The sequence below is a fragment of the Marmota marmota genome, unplaced genomic scaffold, assembly GCF_001458135.2.
Source record: "Marmota marmota marmota unplaced genomic scaffold, marMar, whole genome shotgun sequence".
In the NCBI taxonomy this organism is placed as follows: domain Eukaryota; kingdom Metazoa; phylum Chordata; class Mammalia; order Rodentia; family Sciuridae; genus Marmota; species Marmota marmota.
This window is the reverse complement of record NW_025999990.1, coordinates 20,358,107-20,376,011: the sequence shown is the minus strand read 5'-3', so window position 1 is coordinate 20,376,011 and position 17,905 is coordinate 20,358,107. Positions and strand designations below refer to the sequence as shown.

Genomic DNA, 17,905 nt, shown 5'->3' with positions numbered 1-17,905 from the left:
AGCACCTCTGTAAATATGTCCGTAATACACACTATTAGTTGTTACACATTTGTCTTCCAGTTAAACAATGAATTCTTGAAGGGCAGGAAGAGAAGTTGCAGACACGTTTTAAATTTCCCCAGGCCTTCCGCAGTGCTCGGCACACAGCAGGGGTGAGTTAACGAATCCAGCATGGTACTCTCCACCTGCAGGTGGGATTCTGCCATCGCTGGGAACTGCCCCACTTTGCAGCCTCAGACCTTTATCTGAAGAAGCAAGAGTGTGCAGTGCTGTGCTCTTGAGGCCCTTTATGCTCTAGTATTATAAGGTTGGATGAGGAGGTGAACGGATGTGGCTGGGTCCCGAGCACTCCCCCACCTCCGTCTTTCCTATGCTGGGAAAGGAGGAGGGCGGTGTTTTGATTCACACTGATAACAATTAGGGGTGAGGTGCTGTCTGAGGAGCTGGCACCCACCTTGCCACACTAGGGTGCTCTGGGGTGGGTCAAAGCCAACAGGCGGAGTCAGTCCTCCACAAATTGCCCTGGTTCCAACACCATGGTCCCACGGCCTGGCCTAAATGCCTCCAGGAAGCTAGTGTTTGCAGACACAGACAGCCCAGAAGAAAAGCAGACCTCTCTCTAGAAGACAGCTTTCCTCTAAGCCTCAGGAGGCTCCTCTGTCTCTCTAGGGATCCAAGGGGTGGCTCTGATCAAAGAGGTAAACTGAGATAGACTAGGAATGAGGGGCAATCGGAAGCTGACCTGGCTGGAACATTCCTTGGGATTCCAGAAGATTTGATAGTCAGGGGGTGGAAACAGCCAAGAGTAACTAAAAGTGAAATGATGAAAACTATTCTTCATTTGAGCTCATTGTTCTATTACAGTACATAATACAATCCCTTGCAATGAAGAGAAAAATGAAGACATTAAATTATTTTTAAAAAATGAACAATGAATATCTTTGTGAGGATTGCAGTGGGGAAAGGCATTAAAGACAAAAAAATCAAAGAGGAAAAAAAGATGGATTGGTTTGATTAGACAGAACTTGAAAACTTTGATATGAAAATAAATTACAAATTAAACTTCTCAAACACAAAACACTATTGTACCATCTAAAGATATTGATATAAAGCAGAGAATATTTGTGTCATGTCAAAATTTAATATTTTAGTATGTAAGGGATTCCTACAAATCAATAAGAAAATGGACACATCAAAAGAAATAGAGGGAGAGAATATAAAATGGAACTTACAAAACATACAGATGAATGATGAACAGATGAAAAGTCTTCAATATGTTAGTAGCAAAAGAAAGAAAGTGACATGAGGCACCATTTCCAGTTAAGGTAGTGAAGACTAAAAGAAAAGATGTTATGTGGGGTCCCAGGGATGGCACCATGAACTGGCACACTCTTTTGGGGAAGAAACCTGAAATTAGAGCTTTCAAAGGTTCATACCCTTTAATATAACAATTCTTTTAGGAGTTTATCCCAAGGAAATAATAATGGACATGTGCAAAGATTTTAGTTACAATGTCTCTCATCTGAAGCTTGGACAAACCATATTGTCTAACACAAGAGGACTTCATAGGGACATTCTCACTAGCTCAGTGGAGAGCACTTGCCTAGCATGTGAGAGGTCCTGGGTTTGATTCCCAGCACAATAAACACACACACACACACACACACACACACACACACACACACACAGAGAGAGAGAGAGAGAGAAGAAGACATTTATAGAATGATGTGTAATAATAAAAAGAGAATTTTTCTCCTTTAGCAAAACACAAAAACACACACACAGTGGCACAGACTGTGTGTGTGTGTGTGTGTGTGTGTGTGTGTGTGTGTGTGTGTTTGTGTTTCTGGGGACAGAGCCCAGGGCATTATGCATGCTAGGTAAGTGGTCTACCACTGAGCTACTTCCCCAGCCTCAAGAGACACATTTTAATTAAAAAAAGAAGAGATTACTTAGACACAGGTGTAGGCCTGTAATCCCAGCAATTCAGGAGGCTGAGACAGGAGGATAAAATTTGAGGCCACCTAAGTCAGGCCCCTGTCTCAAAATAAAAACTAAAAAGGGCTGGGGATGTGGCTCAGTGGCAGATCATCCCTGGGTTCAATCCCTAGTATCGAAAAGAAGGAGAAGGAGGAGAAAAAGAAGAAAGAAGGAAGGAAAAAAGGAGGATAAAAAAATTGTTCGTAAAAAATCTCACTGTTAAAAAAATAATATGTATTAAAAAGACTGAAATTCCAAAACGTTAATAGCATTTGCAAGATTATAGATGAGGTTTTTGTTTTCTTCCCTTTGTATTTCTGTATACTTAAAATTTTCTAAGACAAGCACAACTTTTGAGATACAAAGACTGTCACTCAGCAAGAAACAAAAATATTAAAAGCTTCACTATATGCTGAAACCTGATGGAAATATAATTGGAAATGAAATGATTAAGCTTATTTCTTTAATGAGAATCCCTTAAAACTCATCAGTTTTTGGGAAGTGATGATAAAAAAGGAGGTAGCAGAGAGAAACGCCACAGTGCAGTGGCACAGGCTGCGCACTGCAACCAGGAAAGCTTGAAAGCCAAAACTCTCCAAGAAGCAAGAGAAGTCTGCACTCCTGGGCTGGTGGTAAGAAGAAAGCTCATGTGGCACGTCTGCTGACCCAGGACACCCTACTCAGGGCGCACCAGGCTGTGAAGTTCTTTTTCCATACACCATCTTCATTTTGCCATACCGTTTCCAAGCAACTACAGGGATGTTTGGTCTGTACGGTGTTTTGAACTCCCCCCCTACCTCCAGAGGGTGCTACAAGAAGACAGAGGAAGGAGGAGGGACACCCCTGAACATAAGTGAACCCTCAGTACTGGTCACAGGGGGAATATGTGGACAACCAGATTCAGGTAGCTGAGATGTTTTTTGTTTTTAATAGGATGTAACCAGCTTTCTGGGAGAGCAATGCTTTATGAGAATCTGAAATGATGACAGCCCCTGGAGCTGTGTCCTGGATAAGGAGGGCCTGACCAAGGGGACCATTCCCAACCTGAGAAACACAATGTGCAGAGGTGGGAAAGCGACGAGGTGGAGAGTGTCTGCCTGCTCACTGGAGCTTGGAGGGGAGAATTCAAAGAAGGCTGGAGAGACAGGATGGGTCAGCAGAAGAGGGTTTTCAGAGTAAATGAGGAGTTAATGTGCACAACGTGTCAAGAAGAGGGAACCATTATGGTTTCTTGAGTGGAAAACGTGGTGCCAAAGGTAGAGTGTGAGGAAGACCAGAATAACCAGAGCCAAGGTGGAGAAAGGAGGTGAGGACACGGGCACCCTTCTACTACCACCAGTCATGGCCGCCAGGTTTGGAGCCAGGCTCTGAGGTCACACAGGTGGCTAAAGGGAAGAAAGCCAAATGAATTTGAAAACTACAGCCAAAGGATGAATGCTGCACTAAAGTAAGGCATCGCTGGAGGAGAAGAGAGGGAGAGGAGACAGATTGCTAAAGGAGAAGAAGATGTGGTGGTCAAAATGACTTTTGGACTTAATAACTACAAAAATGACCAGACCAGTCATCAGTGGGGACTTTGAAATGGTGGCATCTGGGGTCACCTTTAATCAGTTACTGCAGTCCAGTCCAACATCATGGTCACTGCAGAACATGTATGATCAGCCATTCCATTGTCATCTCAAAGTGACTTTGATAATGGTCACACACCTACTCCCCCCCTCCAATTCTAGAATCCATGTCTCCCATCTTTCTTAGGATGGTCTCCCGATCTCCTCTCATGCCCCACTCAGTTTGTCAATTCTATTTAACTGTCCTGTATCAAAATAAGCTTCCCAGCCTCTCCCACCCTCTGTAAGTACAGACCAAGAAATCTCTAGGTGCTCTCTTTTCTGATATTAGCTGTTTTATGGTACAGTCCGTGCAGGAATGTAAGCAAAAAACTTTAAAACACATTCAGCAGTAACGACTTGCATTTCTTGGTAATTACTCTGCACCCAGCTCCATGGGAAAGGATTCATTCATTTAATCCCCTCGGCAAGCCCTGGAGGTAGGTACAGCATTGCCTTGCTGTTTGGGGAAGAGCTAAGGAAACTGGTCTCAGGTCACTAGCTAGCGAGTGGGGGAGGCTGGAGCCCTCCCTAGGAACCCCCTGCCTGGCTAGATCTTCTATTCTGTTCTTCCACCAGGGTCAGGCACCGCTACTCCTGGAAGGCTCCAGTTCAACAACAGAGCTCTGCTTGTTCCTACTCATCCTCCCAACCTCTGCTCCCCAACCAAGGATAGAGACTTGTTTCTTTCTCCTCCCTCTTCTCTTTTTTCTTTATCTCTTCTTTCTTCGCCTTTCTCCTTCCATCACCTCCTTCACTTCCTACTCTTCTCCTTCTCCTCCACCCTCTAATCTTTATCTGTACCTCCTCCGCCTTCACGGTTAATTCCCGTGGACCTCACCAATCCTCAGCACAACAAGAAGCCCTCAAAGTCCAATGTTTGCTTCCAATTTTAGAAAGGCTTTCCTACAGCTCAGGGCTGATGCCCTTCTCTTCCTCCTCCTGCCACATGATCACCACCGTCATTGCAGTTGATGTCGACGGAGCACTCATCTTGTGCTAGCAGCATGTTCAGTACTTCACATCCATGGTCTCACTTAGTCCTCTCATCCTCTGAGACAGGAATGATCTGCCTCATTTTACAGTTTCCACGGTTGGGCAACTAGCAGGGAGCATGGACCCAGGTCAGGTAAAATTTTGAGCCCGGATTCCTGTTGTCACAGGCTACAGCTCTAGCCTGGGTTCCCAGGGCTCTAAATTACCTGGGTTTTCAATCATAACTGTGAATGTCTGTCCACCTCCTAGGAAGAAGGTTTCCAAAACTCTTATGAAGCTTCCTCTAGGCTTTCTTCCAATGCAGCTTTACAAAGTCCACAGTTTCCATCTGACAGAATTTAAATCCATCCACTAGCCTCACAGCCCCTCACATTTAGTTAACAGGCACATAATTCGCATTTGCTATTTCCATCCGTGTGAAATTGACTGCCTCTTTGTGGTGTGTCGAAACCACACATTACTCAAACTTGGGCACACACATGCCACTTCCTTGGTCAGTCAAGTATGTTACAGATAAAAAAAAAGTGGAAATTTTTGTTGTTGTTATTCAATCGAAGTGTTTTATACATGTGGCAATCACAGAGGATTTATTTAAATTCAGATCAAAATAATGAATGATAGATTTGAATTGAAACTGGCCAATCATAGCAATATTTTTTTTTAACAGAAATGTATTATACACAGTGTAAAATCGAGCAGTTACTAAGGAAAATGTATAAATTATTGTAAATTAGTCAATTCCTTAAGTGACTGTTAATTAGTTTTTTTTTATTAATAGGATAAATTATGGCTACACTGGCTTCATGGGGGAGCTAAAAGGGCACGTTAGGGATTCAATGGGACTTGGACCCACTCCACTGATCTAAAAGTAGGGCTTTGCAAACTCTACAATTAGATAAATACCAACCACGGGGAAATAAATCATTTGCCGTCTGCTCCTTGCTGCAAAGAACTGTAAGATACAATCTTTCTTAAGATATAGCTTTAGGGGGCTGGGGTAGAGTGCTCATCTAGCATGCATGAAGCACTGGGTTCGATCCTTAGGACCACATAAAAATAAAATAAAGATATAGCTTTAGAAGGTAGAGAATTCTGAATCCTGTCTAAGCACCTGTTTATTTTTTTAAGGCTTCAAAGATATTTTTGATATTTTTCTTTTCATGAAGCTACAAATGTCATGATGTTCCTAAATATACTACCCAAAGTTATTGGCTGTTCTCCTGCCTTCGATTTTATTCTGAGGCCCAGAGGTATTCTCTGGATTTAAAACACTGAAGCCCTGGAGCCCCAAACCTGTCTTGGAGTTCCAAAGAGATCGTAAACTTGGCAGACCCTCCTGCTCCTGTGGTCAGAGCTCTCCTCCAACACTCAGCTACCTCCTCGTGTTGAGTTCCCACTAAGTATTATTGAAACTCAGTTTGACAGGTTGCCAGAACCTGGTGCTATTCACAAACGCTCCTGGCGTCCACTTTCATTTGTGCTGACTATGGCACCTGGGAAGCTTTGGTGAGCACAGACCTTCAAGTTCACACGATCAAAATGGTCAGTTACTACAAAATCTTACAGATGCTGGATGCTGGTCTGTGGCTCTGGCACAGAACTGCCAACTCGAATTTTGTGATGCCCGGATTAACAGCGAGGGTCCTGTTGGTATTCTAAAGAAGTGTCTCAGAAAAAGTTAATTTTAAATTTATATAATTTTTAAAAAGTGTACATATTGTTTGCTTTCCCACTTTCTCTGAAGAGGTGAATCTGACTAAATGAAACTCCAGAAAGCTTGAAAAACCCTACTTGGATGCATTTGTCCCATGTGACCCAGCTCAGGGCAGGTGAATTTTAGAACTTTGGATACGTTCTATAAAATCTTTCCAAAATTCCAAGACTCTGGGAGCAGAATGATAGTTTTTAGGCTACAATGTCTCCTGCCCCCACATTTGGAATGGAGTTTTAACATTCATTGCTAATTGAGAATGCAAAACGTCTAAAGTTATATTCGTTTTCATCTAGTTATATCAGTTTTAATTACAGTAGTCCCCTCTTAATTCAGATACCCAAGGTCAACCATGGTCCAAAAGTATTAAATGAAAAATTACAGAAATAAGCAATTCATAAATTTTAAATAACTTTCACTATACTATATGGTTGTTATTTTTCTATTTTATTATTGTTGTTGTTAATCCCTTTGTAAATTACAGTTTATCATAGATATATATGTTTAGGAAGAATCAGTATATGTAGGTCCCAAAGGCAGTTTCATGCATTTAATGGGAATCTTCAAATGTGTCCCCAAAGATAAGGAGGTACTACGTAACAAAAGATTCATGTGCATTAAATTGTTAAAGTTTAAATTTTCATATTTATATATATTGCAAGCACCAGGTATCCATCCAGAGATACTTAAGAATAAGAGTTCTTTTGCTTTTCCTATCTTAAATAATAATAAATACATATAATTATTGTGTTTAAAAACATACAATCTGAATATATGAATATATTTACATTTTAATTACATGTCTATATACTTATTTTTAAGTAGACACTATACATACACACACATACACATATCAATACATAAATACCAAAAGGTTTTTGTAAGGAATCTTATCTGTGAGCCAATTGAAATCGTAAATAAAAGACTATAATTTATGAATATTTAGACCATGGAAAGCCTGTCTGGGGTTGAATTTAATCCCTTAATACTTAAAATCACATTCTTAAGACTAATAATAGAAATGTCAGCAAATATCACAAATTCAATGAAATAAAAGTGATTTCTTACTGAATACTGGGAAAGATGTATTTCCTTTTAACACTTGGAATTCTTGTTCCAGTCGTCTCCGTAAATCTATTTGTTCAAATAAAACCTTCTGAAGTTCTTCTAATAGGGAAAAAAAGAAGAGTCATTTTACTAATCTTTATAAATAACTCTCTAGAGAACTGTTATATATGGCAATTTATTATTATAAGACAAAATATTTTACCAGTTTAAAAAGTGTTGCATAGACATAGGATAGATTTTGTGCAGAAATCCATGAATATAAATCAATGTAATATATTATTTTAAAGTATTGTATTACAGTGTCATGTATTGATTGATATGTATGCATTAATCTCAATTATATCCACCCAATGGTCCATATATTATTCATATGTTGCTTGTCAAGCTTAAAATATGGTGTAGAACAAAAATATCCTCTTATTATCTCCATAGTCTTTTAAAGCTAAGAGAAGTTCTACAGGATGAAAACTTTTCTTTACCTTTCCCCATATTTTCTACATCCTTTTTGAGTGAATGAGGTGAACTGGTTTCTTGTGTATGTTCACCTTTTAAAAAAGGAGAAAAATATTATTAGTTTTGTGTAGGCTATTTTCTGAAAGTCTTTCTTTGCATTTTCTTTGAATATCTACAAAAGAGTTTATTTAATAATAACCTGAAATTGAACTGCTCAGAACCAAGTGTGGTTTCCATTTGCTCAGGTACGATTCTCCTGAACCGTGGAGGGAGCTACAGAAAATGAGGGCGGAACTGCCTGGCCTGTGCTCAGCAGCTCCGGTGAAGGCAGAATCCTGAAGTTGACCCTTCTCCAGGTTCCCCACGACTTCCATCCTTTACAACACAAGTAATTGCTGGAATGGGCAAAAGAGCAGGCTGGGCAAGTTAGGATTTCCGGCAGAAATCTGATCAGAGCTGCTCTCCTCCCTGAAGTGAAGAGTGAAGTAGCCTGATTTCAACTAGGAGGCCCTCAAGACCACAGAGGGAAATGCCTCCTAGACTTCTCAGGTCCCTAAAATGTGGGGCAATGAAAAATAAGTGGGGGAAAGCCTTGAGTTGTTCTTTAGCATTGATAAGCCTGAAGGGGTTTCTTGGCAATGGATGGCTTATTTTTAAAAAAAATCAACTTAAAACAGAGATATGAAATTAGTTATCTGCTAGTTTTTAAATATTTACTTGCTTGCGGATAGTCTTTTAGCTACTCATTTTGGATCAATAAAAATTATATTGTGGGACCTTGGGGTGTAACTCCATGGTAGAGTACATGCCTAGCATGCCCAAGGCCCTGGGTTCAATCCCCAGCACCAAAACAAACAAACAAACAACAAACCCCAACTATGTTGTGGGTAAATGTTAGATTGTTATTCTTACTTATTTTTCTTGTGCTGGGTAGAGTAATAGAAAGCTAAACAATTTTTTAAAAGTCCTATCTACAGTAAATTGAGTCTACATAATCCAGAAAATCTAAATAAACCAAAGAAATTCAATCATTCAGCTAAGCAGATAATTGTATCTTCAAACTTCAAACTGATTTCTGCAATATCCAAGTAATGTAATTGAGCTTTCTACCCTTGTCTAGAGAGGTATGGTAGAACACATAAAGGCACTCTGACACGGGGTATGATGGCCCATGGCTGTAATCCCAGTGGCTTGGAAGGCCAAGGCAGGAGGATTGCAAAATTAAGGTCACTCTGGGGAGCTTATTGAAACCCTGCCTCAAAATAAAAAATAAAAAGGATTGGGATGTAGCTCAATGGTAGAGCACCCCTGGTTTCAATCCCTGGTATGAGGGAGAGTGCCCTGAAAAGGTTTTATGGATTCCCTTCCCCAGCCCCAAGAGGCTAGATCCCTCCTCTGTGTCCTGAGAGCATCTTGCACAGGTTGTGGTCCTGTCTGCCTATTCTTCTTCCTCACCTACTAGGCCATGTGCCACTTGGAGGAAGGGGCTCTGTCTTTTCTGCATGGCTGGTGCTTAACATAGTCCTGGAGACACAATAACCCTTCAATAAAGTATCTTCAGTTGTTATTGAAAAGAATCCAGGAGGTCATAAATTCTAAATTATGGCATAAGCAAGAATTCATTGTATCAATTCTCTCCTATTTATCATTTCCCTCAGCAAGAAACAAAATGATGGCACACACCTGTAATCCCAGCAGCTCGGGAGACTGAGACAGGAGGATTGTGAGTTCAAGCCTCAGCAATGGTGAGGCATTAAGCAACTCAGTGAGACCCTGTGTCTAAATAAAATACAAAATAGGGCTGGGAATGTGGCTCAGTGGTTGAGTGCCCCTGAGTTCAATCCCCAGTACGCACCTCCCTCAAAAAGAAACAAATTGTAATGGCCCCAGGCACTTGTAGGAATACTAGAAAATTTCATTGCCAAGGTAAATTTTTCTATGAAAAGAGAAACAGAATTTCTCCCCAAAAAAGCAGCAACTTATACTTGGGTATCATGGACTAACAGGAAAATTTTCAACATGATACTATAAATGGGATTTCTGCACTCCACCTGGTGATTTTCAGGAGTGTGCATGCTAAGTATGCTCATGTGTTTGTAGATATCCATGCTTGTGTGTATTCGAGTATTTCAGAACACATTCATGGCTAGGGATGGAGCTTAATAATATCCTTAGCATTCCTAAGTTCTTTAATGGCAGGCATTTTCTCTACTAGCTAGTCCCTTCCACACAACCTCATTCCCACTCATCTTGGATGTGACCTCTATAGGCCTAGGTGCTAATGTTTACTCTTAACCTTGAAATCTTGGCTTTCTTCACATAATGAGAAAGTAACAAGGAAATACCTGTGAAACAGTTTAAATATAGACCTCGATATAATTCCTAATAATAATCTTATCTAAAAGAAGAACAATATGAAGGTTGAGACAAATCACTTATATGTAAAGGAAGGATAATGGTATTTTGAAATGAAAATAAATATAGATTATATGCAGTGTTGCCTGTTTAGTCTCAGTCAGCCAGTTGAGCATGTAGAAGTTTCACACTCGTATACAATATAAAATCTGAATGAGAGAAGAACCAGCCTACACATATCTTTGTACTTATCTACAAGATATAATGAGGCTATATTATTCTACAACTTTCTTGATCACTCAAAACATGATGTAGATGAGATTATTTGTTCCTGAAAAGGCAATTCTAGAAGCCATGTTCTCATCACATGAGGGATGGGATTCTTTTTGACTCCTTAGTATATTTTGTGTATTGTTTGTTTTATATTACACTTCATTTTGATAATTCAGTTTAAAAATTAAAATATGATTTGCAAAAATGCCTGTCTTTTCCACTTCACTATTAGTCAAGTTTTACATGGGTATGAAACCACTAAATAGATAGCTAATAAATGGAAACGTGAACCACAGGAAAATCTGCTGGTGACATTAATAACAAGCTTTGCTTTTCATCAGCTTAGAGGAAGTTTTGTTGATATCAGTGTCTATTTCAGATATTTTACTGAAAGTTTTTGAGCTGAGAAGATTTAAATGTTTCCCTTACAAAGCATTTTTTAAATAGTTAGATGTTAGGTAAACAAGGAGCACAGAAGCCGCTTCGACTGCCTTGTGTGCATCTTTTACTGGACGGTTGCCTTTTGTATATTACTAATCCGTGAAAACCAGATTGTTAATGGTGGTTAAAAATGACCTCTGGGAGCCTGGATGTTTGTTCACTATTACTGCTAATGTTTACCATCTGGTTAAAAAAAAAGGCAGTCTAATACTAGATTAAATAAATGTGATTTAATTGACAGTGAGCTTCCACTTTTTATAAATATTCCATCAGGTTAGATGCATTTTACTTGTACAAAATTAATGAATGGGTTTGGAAATATCCCAACATTAAAATGCTGGTTTCCTTCTCCCTCATAGTCTCCCTTTAAAAAAAAAAAGTTGCAGTGTAGGGAAACATAGCAGTCTTGGTATATAGAGCTAAAGGAGAGGATGTTACACACAGAAGGAATTTGGTTTCAAACATGTTTTAAGTCAGACCATACAAAACAGTCGAGTGGCTTGAAGTTGGAACATAATGAATAATCAGGGCATAAAATGCACCCTGGGAGCCAGGCACAATGGTGCACCCCTGTACCTCCACCTACTCCAGAGGCTGAGGCAGGAGGATCAAAAGTTCAAGAACAGTGTGGGAAACAGACCTCGTCTCAAAATTCGAAACATTTTTTTTTTTAATATTTAGGAATAGCGCATCCCATGGACAGATGTGACTAAAACTTGCTTTTTTGGGGATCTGATCACAATAGCCCCCACCAGGGCACCTTCACAGGTCCAGCTTACTGTGCTCGGCATGGTTTCCATGCAGCCCCAGCAGGCAGAGGCAGCATCATGTATGTTAGAGAAACTTTACTGCTGCCATTGCAATGGAAGCAGGGGGCCTGGGGCTACAAGGTTCCTGCTTTCCTGTTCCTCTCCTGGGTCCTCCAGAACCAGGTGGTCCCGGGTTCTAAGTGAATGCTCCACACTACCCTTAGTTCAGCCCTCACTCAGCCATTGGAAGTGGAAATACAAGAGACATGGATGTGAGAATCCATTCCATGCTGCCATGCTGCAGCAGACATGAGCAGTAAATAGCAAACGAGGAAGGAACTGGAACCTACAAAGAAAAATCAGTCAATAAATTCATTATCATTACCTTTCAGGGCACAAGAGCAACTAACTGCTTTCTCTCACATATCATGCCACACCTCTGCTCAAGAACCTGCAATGACTCCCAGTGGTCTATATCAAAGAATCCACTCTAACTTTTTCTTTGAAGCCTCCATGTTCTCCCATAGCTTTGCCCCACCTGCTGAATGGAGGTGTCCACTGCCAACACAAAACCTTTATTGAAGTCAAGTCTATATTTCCCACTTCCACTGGACGATTCCGTCTTACATTGTTTCTCTTACTTAAGGTACCTTTCCCTCTCCTCCGTGTCCATCTAAAACCAGAATGCCATTCAAGTCCCTGTCAGTCATAGACTCAGTGTTTGAATCTGTCCAATAATCTCATACGTTGAGATACTCATCTCCAATGCGATAGTTCAGCCTTTGGGAGGTGATTGGGAGGTTTTGAGAGCAGAAACCTAGGAATGGTTTTAGTGTCCTTATAAAAGAGGACTCAGAGAGCTCCCTCCCCACTTTTCTGTCACATGAGAACATAGCAAGAAAATAGCTATTTATGAATCAGAAAGAGAGCTGTCATCAAACACTGAATCTGCTGGTACCTTGATCCTGAACTTCTCAGACTCCAGAACTATGAGAAATAAACATTGCTTAAAACACCCAAATCTATGGTGTTTTTGTTATAACAGCCTGGCTTCAATGACACTTCCATGAGCCTTTCTCAACTTCCTCAAATGCCACTGACCTCCTTCCTGTGTTGTAGTTCAAAATGTTTATCATCTTTCCTCTGCCCCTTTGTATCCAATATTCTAGTGTTTCTCCTCTGTTCGTCTGATCTTCTCCACTAGAAATATGTTTTCTGAGAACAGGGAGATGCTGCCCTACAGGTAGTCCTATCATTCTTACCTTAGGGAAGGATACAAATGTATTCCACTAATACTTGGACTTAACTCATTCTGATTTATGAAAGAAATACCAACTAGTGTTATTATAAATCCTCATGTGTCATAAAGGGTTCTAAAACATGAAGGCCGTCCTACAAATGAAGAAGCACATTTTGATCCATTTATACATTCTTATGAAGTTAGGCTAACTCTATATTTTCAGATTACTGGGAAAGTTGGTGGTATTCCAGTAGGAAATTAGTTTTGTTCCATCTGATCTTTAGAAAACCAAACCATAGCACTGAATTACAATCAAAATATGGGAAAATATCAATGAACATACAAGTAAGTAAAAATAGCTTACACTTTTAGAACTCATTTAGTTATTTACTTTCATTTTATTTTTTGTGATACTGGAGATCGAACTCAGGGCTTCATGCATGCCACGCAAGGGCTCTACCACTGAGCTACATCCCCAGTCTAAGCTCATTTAATTACCACCAAATGAGTAAGTGAGATGACATGTTCTGTTTGTGGTCATGAGGAGAAGTTTTCTCAAGCCAATCTGTTTAAATATTGTAACCTGTATATACATGGGGTATACTATATGCATGGGAACAATATGAAATGCCATGCATTTGGGGTAAAGAGTAAGGAAGTGGCCATCCCTTCTAGAGAAATGCAATCTCTCTTGCCCCTCCTTTCATCCTCCACTTGGTTTCCTGCTCCTTGTCTTGGCTATCTCCTTTATAAATTCTCCCTTGAGCCTTCAACTGGTACTCAGAGATACTGCCAGCTGCCAGCAAGTTGTTTGTCACTGAAAGGGCCTCTGTGTCCCCCTAGTACTGCTGTTGACAATACTGATGAAAAATATTTGGAAAAAATATTTCCTTTTATAGAAAGAAAGCATGTCATATAATTGCCCACTCAAGGTAACTTTACTGGAGGAAATTATTTTAGTCTGGGGCTTTGTCCACACATGAGATACACATGTACTCTAACGTTTAGATGAAGAACCATCCTTTCAGTCAAGCAGCCAATGTTTTCATAGTTCATGGGCTTGTGTGCTACCACCTGTGTTCTGGTGCAGGGGAGCAGATACATCCTGTACTGAAAGCTGCAAATGGTCTCTGCATGCTGTTCCTATGCCCTCTTAGGCTGGACAAAGGTTCTGCCTTCTTGCTTCCCAGAAACCTCAGCACAGGGCCTGACCTCTGTTGAACAGCCTCCATTCATGCACATTTAATTCCCAAATTTTAATAATTGATCTTAGTTTTATAATCTGGATTTAATTGAGGTTTTTCTGTAATTTTTATTTTTTCTTTCTCTTACAATCTATTTTAGAGGTATAAACAAGATGAGGTCAAAATTAATCTACAGTTGGTATAGCTAGTGGGTTTAAGAATAACCCAAATTTAGTACAATATATGATTCAGAGAGTCTTTATTTTTTATTTTTATTTTTTTTAACTATAAATAATTGTTTTTTTCTTTTCTTTTTCTTTTTGCTTAGGTTCAGAGAATTTTTAAAGTGTGCTTTTCATCAAAACATTAAAAAAATCAATTATATAGAAGGCAAGGTTAAATAATTTTTTCCTCTATCAACGGGACATAGACTTCTGCTAATTTCTTGGTGCTAAGTTTCTACATTAAACTACTTCCCCTGTGATGTTTGGCACTGTGATGTGAGGTCACAGAGCAGAAGAAAAAAGAAAATCAATATCACTGGAGAGGGTATTCTATAGAATGAACTAAATATTAACTCCATTAGTGGGGGTTGGGGAAAAGCAAGTACAAGATTAAGTAATGCTGGTGGGATTACAATTAAACCCAAGAGTAATGAAAACTTTATAACTTATGATCAAAACTTATTGTGAGTTGTATAAATATTGCTTCTTGAATCAGTACATTAAACATCTTTGATTAGTGAATCTTGAGTCCATGCAAGATTTTTCTTGAGTTTTAGAATTGGTGTTGTGAGTTAATGCTACTTAATATTTTTTTTCTAGAAAGTTTTTTTATTGTCCTTCTCTATCTCCTTGAGTTTTATATACATTTAAAAAAATCATTAGTAAGAAAATATTGTTGTCAATAAAAAGAAACTGATATGTGAAACATATGGATTATTTAATTTTGAATACATATATTGAAAGACCTCAAAATACATTAGAATAAAGTAAAAGTTTGTACTAAATTAGAGGTTAGAGGTTTCATCAAAATTTACAGGCAGATAAATTGAGACACAAACTTACTTGAATTTACCTAATAAGTGAGAGAATTACAACCTAGATCTACTATTCTGTGCTTTTAAGAATTTCTCTTCTTCCTTTGCATTTTTTTTTAAAAATCATAAGCCCGTTCTAAAATAGAATGGAATAATAAATCAGAGTGCCTCATCTGCTATATATTCATGAGAAGTGTAACTGCTTCTTACTATTCTCAGAAATCCATCCACAGCATATTAAGTACACTAGAGAATCATGCCAGTGGAAATCAAATTGATTTTAAAACTTCTATACATATAACAAGATGCAAGCCACGCTCAGGGTCCGATGGTGCTGGCATTTCTACAATGAAAGGGATTGGAAAGTGGGGATGACTCCACTTCCCTGATTTCCTTGACCTGCAATAGCTTTGAGCTGTCTTACCAGCTTACCCTAGTGCATTCAATTTCAAATCACTTAACTTCACTGAAGTTATTCAAAACGAATATGCAAAACCCTAACTCTGGGATTGCAAGCGAAATGCTGTCATTTATATTTTTGAGTAGGTAATATTTTGACCAAACTACGATCCCTCAATCTATTGGGTTTGGTTTTAAGCATGGTCCACTTTTAAAGGGATCTATAGATAAAAGTTCTACTGGCTTTTTGGGAAATTTGGGCGAATTAAGAACTTCAATGTTTGGCCCTTCTAATTATACAGAAGTACAAACATAGATTCTGTGTAAAGTTAATAGCCATTAACAAAGATGTTTTAAAAAATCATTTAAAAATATAATCTCTTCAAAAAATTGCTGCAATGTAACTTACCAATAAGGCTGAAAGGTTGAAGAAAGGCTAAACTGAATTAAATGTTGAACCAAAAAAATCTACTGGAACTAAGTATTTGCATTAGGGGTCAGTTAATGCAAGTAACTATGACTTGAAGATATTTCTATGTCCTTAGTTGTTTAGGAAAAAGTCATTGGAATTTCGTGATGAACTACATTTATGACTACCACGGGAGAGAAAAAAATTCATATAAAAATTAAAAATTGCATTCTGACTTATCGGGCAGTTGGAAGAGACAGTTCACTCTTTAATGTTATTGTTGCATATGAAAAGAAATTAAATATTGTTATTTTTTCAATACTAATGACTGGATTAGACATTGATGAAAGCAATACAGTGTTACTAATATAAACTTGGCTGGATGCAATTTTGTGTAGATTCTTATCATAGTATTTCTACTGCAGCATAGCTAGTCTGTCTCCTCCTCTTGATTGGCAGTAACTCAAGGTCAGAGTGGTGTTGATTTCTACTTGAATCTCTAGGGCCTAGCAAAGTACCGAGCACACAGTATGCATTCGAATCTAATTGCGGAGTCAGTGAGTAAATAAGTAAACACTATCCTGTATGTGTAGATGTTAACCTTTGTCGCATGAGAGAAATATTTCCACTAAGCAGCAGTGAGCGCTGGATAAGGCATTTGGTTACTCTTGCTCCAAGGCTGCTTATCACAAATGATCATAATCTCTTGGATTCATCTGAATTTTTGACACTTTGCCAAATAAATGGATTCTTGGAATCTGACCATGAGTAAATATATTAATATCAAAACAGGCCAATTGGGTGCCTACTCTGAGATTTTCTCAAATGTATGTTTCAATACAAGCAAATTTCTCCTATAAGCAAGGACAGCTGAATAAACTTCAAATTAAGTCCCATGACAACTCAAACCCTTAAACACTTTTAGGGGTTTAAAACTACATACAGGGCCTGTGCAGTGGCGCACAACTGTAGTGCAAGCCACATCTCCTCCTCCGGAGACTGAGGAGGGCAGATGGCTTAAGCCCAGGAATTCAAGACCAGCCTAGGCAACATAGGGAGATTCTGTCTTAAAATAAATAAACAAAACAAATAACATTAAAAAAAAGAAGCCCAACATTCCCAGCCAAAGAGCCATAAGGATGAATTCCTTGGAGTCAAGATTCCAATATAAATTTAACAAAATATATTCTTCACCTGAAAGTTGCTTATTTCAGTAATGTTTTCATCCCTTCCACGTCCTGTCTCCCATTCAATACAAGATAATAATATTGTATAACCTACTACCTACATACTTTCCTGAATAATGTGAGAATGAAATTGTGATATGGAAAATCAATGTGGAACAAGTTTCTCTGGGAATCTGTGTCAAATTAATTATTGTGAGAAAGGGACTAGCAATATATCACCGGTATGAGTGGGTGTTATTACCAACGTAACTATTGACTGCACTGCCCCGAGCTCCAGGCACTGCGGAATTTTTATGTGAACACCGATCCTGACTACACTTTTACTTACTTCCTTTTGGCATTCATAGTTCCGCTGGAATATCCAACAACAGTGAATCCTGTGGTTTCTATCCCTCTGGCTATAGTCTTGGGGTTCTGATGGTGTCTCAGGTTTATATTGGCCTTAATGAGGTGTGGGGAAAATAAAGCTCTTGCAAGGCCAGGACTTGTTTCCAAATTCCATCCAAATCATAGGAGGGTGGAAGAGAGAAATCCAGTTTTTAACAAATCGCAGAAACTATTAATACGCACAAAATGAAAAAGCGGAAACTCCGTGAAGGAATCAGTTTGTTCTAATATGTTTATATTTCTAATGAGTCCACAGTTGTTGAAATGCTAACTTAAAACTTTCATAAAAATTATGAATACAAGTTGTTAAATGCAGTGTAAGAAATTAGAGTTTCTAAAAAGAAATGGTTTCAGGTTGTGGGACCTGGATTCTCTCATTTAATCTGGAAACTATTTTAAATATCAAGTTATCCTTTAGTTTTGTACA

At 38.8% G+C, this 17,905-nt stretch overlaps 1 protein-coding gene across 1 annotated transcript in view; it reads right to left on the bottom strand.

Moving 5' to 3' along the window:
• The window catches only part of Skor2 (SKI family transcriptional corepressor 2), a 52,544-nt gene that overhangs the window by 15,561 nt on the left and 19,078 nt on the right, over positions 1-17,905 (bottom strand). Inside the window, 2 exon segments of the mRNA XM_048806585.1 lie at positions 7,363-7,461; positions 7,842-7,907. Of these exon segments, the coding sequence (XP_048662542.1) occupies positions 7,363-7,461; positions 7,842-7,907 (165 nt within the window).